At 53.0% G+C, this 8,909-nt stretch overlaps 1 protein-coding gene across 1 annotated transcript; it reads right to left on the bottom strand.

The window, feature by feature from the left end:
- Positions 1 to 5,690: 5,690 nt before the first annotated feature.
- Positions 5,691 to 8,605, bottom strand: HD553DRAFT_323726 (uncharacterized protein; the record flags this gene model as incomplete). Its single annotated transcript, XM_046181419.1, has 17 exons — positions 5,691 to 5,725; positions 5,767 to 5,829; positions 5,895 to 5,897; positions 5,979 to 6,017; positions 6,084 to 6,110; positions 6,177 to 6,203; positions 6,264 to 6,290; positions 6,366 to 6,377; positions 6,435 to 7,167; positions 7,404 to 7,469; positions 7,727 to 7,871; positions 7,940 to 8,077; positions 8,154 to 8,209; positions 8,274 to 8,310; positions 8,382 to 8,434; positions 8,494 to 8,533; positions 8,595 to 8,605. 17 exons carry the CDS (start codon positions 8,603 to 8,605, stop codon positions 5,691 to 5,693), a joined length of 1,512 nt encoding a protein of 503 aa, XP_046036742.1.
- Positions 8,606 to 8,909: the final 304 nt, after the last annotated feature.

Raw genomic sequence — 8,909 nt, 5'->3', positions numbered from 1 at the left:
CTTCACGACAGAGTACCGCATCAACGATGAGCAACAGGATCCCGTCTTCTGGTTCCTCATGGCAGTCACGACTCAGCCTCTTGACGTCAAACAACTCCAGAACATCAGGGATGTTGCCGATCTGGCTGACGAGGAAGTCATGTTGCAAGACACGTGCCGAGCTGAAGCAGAGGGTCGCGATGACGATGAAGAGACTGGCTTGCCAGGTGACGATCAGACCGGGATCGATGATGAGGATCGTCTCGATATCTTGCGAGCGCACTCTGGCCGAATGATCTTGCCAGCTCACATGTTCTCTGGTCTATATGCCCAAGTGCAATACGCTTGCCGGCTGACCTTGTGGAACATGGCGGTTCACATCATGCAGCGGAGTGACGAGGAGAAGATTCCTGGCGAGGCCACTGTTGATGATCTCAAGCCATGCTGCACCGAGACAGTCGAGGGATTCTCTTATCGTCGGATCCGGCTGGCTTTGGGACATGCACTCCGGGCGATCATGGACCTGCCACCTCGTGTCACTTGGGGTATACACGCTGGCACTCCGTTCCTCTCGGTGAACAATACCGTTGTCAACCGAGAGATCTTGTCCGAGGCGTTCCATCATATCGTCACCCGGGCAGAGCACGAGTTGGCGGAGCATCTATGTTGGGGGATGCGACTCAGTGTTGAGATGCCAAAACTTGTCAAAGACGACATGAGAAGCACGGTGACAGGGTATTCATTCATCAATGACCCTGCAAACGGTATCGCCTCGCAAGGAAGGGCGTTGCCTGAAGCGATAAGCAAGAATGCTCATCTTCAAGCACGCTTGCTCATCAACTCTACAACGTGGAATCAGAGCGAGATACGGAAGGTTCTCAAAGCCGATCATCAGTTCTTGGGGCTGTTGTTCACCTGTCTTCACCTGACGAGTGGTCTTCCGGCAAGAGCGGCTGAGTACAATACTCTTCGTCTAGTCAACTTGGGTGACACCCCACGCAGCATCTATCACGACCCGTATCAGCTGTTCTTGTTGTTCCGCTACACCAAGACAACTGCAACGAAAGGTCAAGGATCACCTCATCCCCGGTTCCCGGCTAAACGAGTTGCCGATCTCCTCTTGGTGTACCTTGTCAAGGTTCGGCCGATGATGATTGCGCTTGCCAAGATGCTGACCGGCACGGAAGCTGCAAGCAAGGCAAAGCTCATGCGAACCCATCTGTTTGCGAGCTATACCGGGCTGTTCACTCCTCAAGAGTTACGGTCTGCCTTTGGCACGGCGATGCACCAACACGGCAAGCTGCCCATCGGGATCTCTGACTATCGTCATCTCTGCATCCAGATCCATAACAAGTTCATCGGAGCGAAGCTCAGTATGGATCCTGCCGTCAAGGAGTTCTTTGCCAAGGCAGCACATCACTCACTCAGCATTGACAAGAAGCATTACGGCGGTAACAACCTTGAGCCGGTGAATGGCCTTGGTGACGATCTGCTTAGTGCGTCGTCAGTATGTTCAGCCTGGCACGAATGGATCGGCATGCGCGACTTTGCTCTGATCAAGGGCAAGCGAAGGGCAGTGGACACGATTGGAGCGCCAGCAGCAGATGAGGGAGCTCTCAATGCTGCGGTGGGACAACGGTTCGAAGCAACTGTCAATGCTATGCAGGATCGACTCGACCGGATCATGGATGGGTTGACGTCAAGTCAGATCTTTGTCGATCAGCAGGGGCAACTTGATGTCGACGCTCAGGGTGCCCTGCATCAAGTCTATTTGGAAAGAAGCCGCTGTCAGATCCGATACGCATTGCAGGTTCTGCTCGACAAGAAGGATGCCTCGTTCCGTCATCCAAGCATGATGCGCACCATCGACTCTATCCTCACTCGCCAGTGTGATGTTCTTGCCATCTACCCAACAGGATCGGGCAAGTCGATGCTGATGTGGATACCGGCAGCACTTGAGGGTGGCATGACAATGGTCTACATATCACTGTTCTCTCAGCTCGGCACGGACATTGTCACAAAAGGCACCAAACTTGGTCTCCGGTGTGAGTGGTGGACGACAGAGACGGCACTGAGCAGTGCACCTCAGGTGCTTGTGGTACCGGTCGAAGCGATCCATTCGAACAAGTTCAGGGCTCTGATTGACGGACTCTACAAGGTCGATCGGCTATCAAGGTTTGTGCTGGATGAAGCACACGTACTACGATCCCAAGGCAACTTCCGCACTCAGTTTGATGGAGTCATGCGGTTCCGATCATCGGCAAACCTGGTGATTCCTTGGGTTTTGTTGACGGCAACGTTACCTCCGACATGGGAAGCCCCTCTGCTACATGAAGTTGGATCGGATGCAGGATGTACACTCCGAGTCAGGACATCGGCAGATCGACCCAACTTGCAGTACTGCCAAGAGCTGCCACCTCGACGTGGTGATCCTATTGAAGGCTATCCGAATCATCAAGGCGGCTGGAAACAATACGTCTGTGACAAGGCAAGTCAGATCTGCGAAACTTCCATCCAGTCCAGTGGTTCCGAATCCCGAGTAATCATCTACTGCCCGGTCAAGGCCTGGATCGAGACCTTTGCACAGGCATTGGATAGGAGGAACAGCGATCAGAGGTACACCACGTCTTACAAGACGGCGATGTTTCTTGCTGATATGACTCACGCAGAGAAGCAAGAGGTCGTCGCTTCATTTATTGACGGCACCACTCCTATCGTCGTTGCTACTTCAGCATTTGGCCAAGGGATCGATCATGCACATGTACGGACGGTCATTCTCATTGGAGAACCGTGGAATATGCTCGACGTAGCTCAACAAGCCGGTCGGGCTGGTCGGGATGGGCAACCCGCAAAGGTCTTTCTCATTCCCTCGTACGGATACATGATGCCGAACAGGGATACCAACCATCCTCGGGCTAACGTCTTGGATCCTCAGGCCAACGAGCGGGTACAAGAGCTCTTTGGTACGCGGGGGAAATGCCTTCGCCAACAGATCAATCGGTACCTTGAAGAGGTCAATGTGCCGTCCTGTCTCGAAGGGACAGCCGCCACACTACTCTGCTCGGTGTGCATGGCTGCAAGTCAGGCAGAGGGTATGCGGCCAAAGCTCTTTTTGGGTGCGCGCGCAGGTTTGAACCGGAGCGTAACAAGACAGGCGGGGGCAGGCAACCAGGTCAACATCTCCGTGCAAATCAATAGGTTGGAGACTCAGACAGTGCTTGTGCCGAAGGAGAACACCGTCGTCCCGGTTGCCGTACCGCATGACCGAGTGGTGGTGTCTGCCAAAACACCAACGACACATCGGTATGTGGATGCGAAGCCGTGCGGTACATCAACAGGCATCGAGTCTACTGGAGGCAAAGTCGTCAACCTCCAGACCGTCACTCCGGAACAGACTTTCTCGCTCGGATCCCCGTGGAAGCCAGCACCAGTCCGACCACCTCAGCCGGTACGACTTAGGGAGACAGCTTACCCCAACCGCGACTCGCCAGCTCCTATCATCCGGCACATCGTCCACGCTCAGCAAGCAAGGGTGATGGCCGAGAACCATGTCCGTGCCGTCCCATCGATGTACCAGGAATGGATTGGGCAAGTCGCGCAAGCAGTACGTCTCCGGCCAGTCACAGCATGTGGCTATTGCTACGTAGACTTTGGCTTTGCGGACTGTTTCCATGGAGCAAAAGATGCGGACTGCCCGGTCCTGGTCGCTCGAGACGGGTGCCGGAAATGTGGAGAAGATGGACATCTTGCAGGCGAGTGTCCTATGCAGCAGATCAAGATATCACGGAGCGTCAAGGGAGTGGTATGCTGTTACCTGTAAGTCTGCACTCCAATCGATACAGCTCGACTATGGCTGATTTGATCCTTTGGAACAGTTGCTTTGCTAGTCCGTTCAAGTCGCCATGCCCGATCAGGTTCTTCATGCAAGGAGTCGTCTTCCGTCTGTCTTCATTCACCCGACCTGGAGCAATGGAACAACGTGAAGATTGGTTTCAACGATACAAACCAGCAAGACGGTGGACGAGTCAAGAAGAACTTGCCGAATGGCTCTATGACACAAAGAGCGACCAGCCCAAGTTACTCAATGTAATGCAAGTCGTTGTCGATCTCTACATGTAGTTTAATGGGTTTTATATTCCGATGTAGATATAATACAATCCATTCTCGTATAACATGTTACATATCAGAAGCTATCTCAGGACGTGTTCCGAGGAATGAAGGCTCCATCTTCCGTCCCATAGAAGCTGTCCTTCCCAAACATCTTGATCTCCAACTTGACCATCTCGTAATACTTCTGTCGGTAGAGTTTGACGATCTTGCCTCGGATCTCTTTGACAACTTTGTGGGACATTTCACTACCTTTGTTGAACAGTTGATCGAGTTGGATCCTGACCTCTGGGTCCTCCCATTTCCGGTAACCAAACAAGGCCTGTCCGACCGGGTAAGGTGGCATCATGGAAATTGCTGCAGCAAACCGGGTGGGTGGAGCAACTACGGGAGGGCGCTTGCCAGTGGGCTCAATGACAGGAGCAATGCAGTCCCGCAAGAACCCATGTTGTTCAGTCCAGGTATGGCCTGTCGGGGCGTCAAGGCAGCGATTATAGTCTGACCCATAGGCCACATACCATGGCAAGATGGTTTGTCGAACCTTGGTAGCCTTGCCCGAGGATCCATGTACCGTCTCTAGCCTGCTGAACCTCGCGCCAAACTTGTTGACAGGTTGGGGAACAGGGGTACCAAATTTGGCCTTGGCTTCAGCATCGTACCATTTGAAGTCGGTGGTGAAGGTATTAGCTGTGTTGGCCACCTCTCTTGACTTCATGTACTCAAAGAGTTCCTTCGTCCTCTTGTGTGTTCCCTTGATTACCATCGTGCAGTTCTGTTCATCCTCGTCCGTCATGGAGACACCAAGGGTGAGTAGGTTGGCAGGCTTCTGTCCAGCCACAAACCCCTTGATGTCGTAGTCAACATGGAGGAACGAGTTGTCCTGTCCCAACTCCCATGCATTCTTTGCAATGTAGCCACACGGCATCAGACGATGGCAGTGATCCGGCCGTAATGCTGCACTGAGCATGTAGAGCACAGGGTCCATCCTGACAACCTGTTGAATCAGTGAATGAAGCTGATTACGTGCCCAACCCTTCTTGGGTTTGCCGGCAGGGGGACTGAAGTGATGCTTGTAGAGATCAAACTCGCACTCTGCAAAGTAACCACAGTCACCCTGGTTCAGGTGAGGCAAGAGGGAGTTGATCCCAATGGTTCCGTCACGTCTCCACGTTTCCTCTGCATTGGGACCAGCGTACCACCTGATGATCTTCGAGTGATTGAAGTCAAAAGGTTTCTGCTCTCTGGGTGTGTACTTGAAGACGTTGTACTCTTGACCTCTGAACCAAGTTGGGTATTGCTGACGAGCATGGTGGATACCCATGTCTGCAATGCTGACGAGTCTTTCCCAGAGTACTTGTCCGTTGATTGAGGTGAGCAGATCAAGGTTGCTTCCCAGATGCTTGCACTGTGAGTGATTCAGAGGCAGGCTACCATCGGGACCCTCAGGCCCATTTAAGATCCTGTGAATCTCTTGGAGCGCAGCATCAAGCCCGATGTTCTTATAGGTATGATCACGTTCTGTGTGTGAACGTCACGTCAGTTTGTGCCATTAGCAACCACCTTCATTGTAGATGCTTACTGCTGACGGGTTGATTGATTTCTTATTATAATAAAGGGATTGAGACGAAGCCCAAGTCAGCTGAGTACAGTATTGAGGATCTCATCATCTGAACGACTCACCTGCAGCAGGGGCAAGGCCGACACCCAGTTCCGGGGCTGTTTGTTCTTGTTGTTGACCAGAGCCTATTATAATAAGCAGGGTAGATGAGTGTGGTTGAAACGAAGTGTTAATTACTCTCGTTGCTCACCTCCTACTCCAGAAATCGTACCAGGTTATTATAATGAGGATTGATCAGCGAGTTATCTCACGGAACGGACAGGGTCTCACGTACCAACTGCAGCAGCTGTTCTGTGATCGATGATCCTTGCGACTGGAGCCAGGATCGAGAAGGAGTCAGCCCAGCTCTGACGTATTGTCTAGACCAATAGTAGCTCACCTCTCGAATGATCACCAGGCTGCAGCACTTATTATAATAAGACAGAGTGTCAGCTATTGTGTGACGGGAACGTACGAGCAGAGTCACACTTACGTGTTTCCACGTTGGGAGTGATGTGTCCTGCAAGTCAGTGTAGTTAGCGATAAGTCTATCCAACGAGATGTACATAACGCAGCTCACCTGCAGCTCCAGCTTGAGGCTGGGAGCCTTATCAGATACGAGACATAGTTACACTTAGAGACATTTACAAGGGGCAAGTACAACACGGGCAGTCATGCTTACGGACGGGGTCGGCTGTTGAGATGACGATCAGTCAGCGACATCTTTGGGAAACCATTGCGATGCACTTACTCATAGTCGACCCGGGCTGAGTGGCGTCATCGTCCTTGTTCAGGGTGGGATCGATTTCGGAGTCGATAGGGGATCCTTCACGAGGGTGCTGAGAGCCGGCCGCTTCAGAAGGGGTGGTGCTACGCAATCTCTTAGAGGGGCGTTCATCTTCATGGTCGCTGTCGCCCAAGGTGGAGTCGACAATGGACTTGGAGCGGGGACGTTTGGTGCCAGTCGATGAAGATTGGGAGCCGGGAGATTTCTTAGGGACGACTCGCTTCTTAATGATATCGACGTCGCAGAACTGCAGGGTCTTCTCTTTGTTCTTAGCGGTAGGACTCGTGCGTCGCCCAATGACTTGCTGCTTCAACTTGAGATGAGCCTCGTCTTTACCGATGTGTTTACTCATGGTCGCAAGGTATTGGAGCAAGGTGATGCCGAAGGTCTTAGGGGTCATGTCGGAGGGAAGGAGCTCGTACGGGTTTACCTTCCAGTTCGTTTGGATGATCTCGATGTGACGGGTACGGAGAGGGTTGGACTTGAGCCACGGCTGGACTTTACCGTTGTAGTCGATCTGAGCCCTAAGAGGTTCGAGCCCAGACGAGTGGTCGGTCACGTAACGCCAGGCCAGGACAACCGTGTCGAAGACGGTATCGTTAGGAGTGGGGAGGGAGTCGAAGAGGCTCTTGATCGCGTCGGTAGCCTGGTCCTTACCAAGCGTACGGAGGTGCTCCTCAAAAGCGGACCAGCCAGTCTAACTATATAATATCTGGAACGGACCGTGTTTCGCTAGTAAATCGACGGTCCGTTCCCGCGCGCGAGGCCCTAGGGATCCAACCGTCAGGATCCGACCGTGCGCGGCGGGTAATTTTACCCCCTTGGACTTGCGGGTAATTACCCCCCTCGATCTGGCGGGTAACTTTCCCCCCCGACTTGGCGGGTAACCCTATGACTAGGGGGGTAATTTCCCAAGTCGCCGTCCAGACTCACTCGGGGATACCACTTTCCACTTACAAACTTGCAACTCTCGATTTCACTCTCATGTCTACCCAGTATCTATCGATTCGAAACCCGTCATATTTTACATTCGCCCATGTCTATTTCACCTTTACAAGCAAGTCGGCCCCACGACAGTATACACATAATCATCGTATCCGTCTCTTATCGCACTTCTCTCTTATTACTGGCTAAGTCTGCCACTCCCAGTTCTGCGTCATTCCCGCATCCCTCGCGACGTTCTTACTATGATCCTCTTTGATCCACGCCCACAACACCCGCCACTCAACTCCCCACCTCGCTGCCGCTTCCTCTACCGTCTCGCCGGGCTGAACCCACTTCAGGATCGCCTCTTCCATGTAACCCGGCTTGAACCTCTCTTCGAGGTCTTCGTAATTCTCGGGCTCCCTGCAAACCCTTCCCCTCGCGTCCTTCCACACCATCTGCCATCCCCGACCCAGCCTGCCTCCGCACACACCACGATCAGCACTCGCTCCGTTCAACGCTATTTCTCATTCGGTTCCACTCACGCTCCAAATCCCTGCGCTTCCCCGGACTGCTCACTCCCAGCGTCCCCATCCCCTTCGGCCCCTCCCGCTGTCGCCTCCCCCGCCTCGTTCGCCGCATGGAGCTCCTGCCAGTTTTCCGGCGCGAGACCTTCATCCTCACTGTCCGTTTCACACTTCAGATCATCAGCACCTTGCGTTTCAGACGTTCCACAGTCATTCCTATCTATCGACTCACTATTCCTCCTTCACCTCCCTCGACCAGGCACCTTTCCCCACTTCGGGTTCGGTCGACTATAACGTACGTTTGTTTCAGTCAGCCCCGTACCCCTCCGCCGCACCTCTCATATACACTCACATCGAACGTCCTCTCCCTGAAATCCCGCTCGTCTCCGCTATCACCCGCCAACGTCAAATTGGGTCAATGTCGCCTCCTCACTTCCGCAATCACAACAAAGATACTTACTCTTCGGACCTCATATCCGGCCCTTTACGCCCTCCAACTTCCGCTTCAGTCGACTGCGTTTGCATACATTCGTCAGCCGCTGCGACCGTCGAGGACTCGTCTCCAGACTCACCTCGTACGACAGCCCGCGGACATACTTCAAGGGACGTTCGCTACACACCGCACGACTTGAATCAGCTCGATCCTATGTCATACACTCCTTCACCAACTCACGTTGGCTCCATCTTCTCCGACTCTTAGGGGTTAAGTTTGTAAATAGCTCAAAACGTGATATCTGATTTTTCTGATTACTCGTCTGGCTTTTCGCTCGAAGAACGTTCATCCCCCTCGCCAGTACTTATCCTTTTTCCCCTTGTCGTCCCACCCGAAACTTCTAGCCGCTTCGCACACTGAGAAGGTCACGAACGCTAGCCAAAGGACCCCCGTTTTCCTTATCATTCGGGTGGGACACTTCGATTCGAAATAGGGCATCCCCATCTGCTCGCACGTTCGATGATCTGCGCTCTCTTCCTCTTTGGGGTTAGGGGT

Source organism: Filobasidium floriforme (assembly GCF_021052385.1).
Source record: "Filobasidium floriforme strain CBS 6241 chromosome Unknown HD553scaffold_10, whole genome shotgun sequence".
Taxonomy (NCBI): Eukaryota; Fungi; Basidiomycota; class Tremellomycetes; order Filobasidiales; family Filobasidiaceae; genus Filobasidium; species Filobasidium floriforme.
Note: the sequence above shows the minus strand (reverse complement) of the source record. Positions and strands in the feature narration are given on the sequence as shown.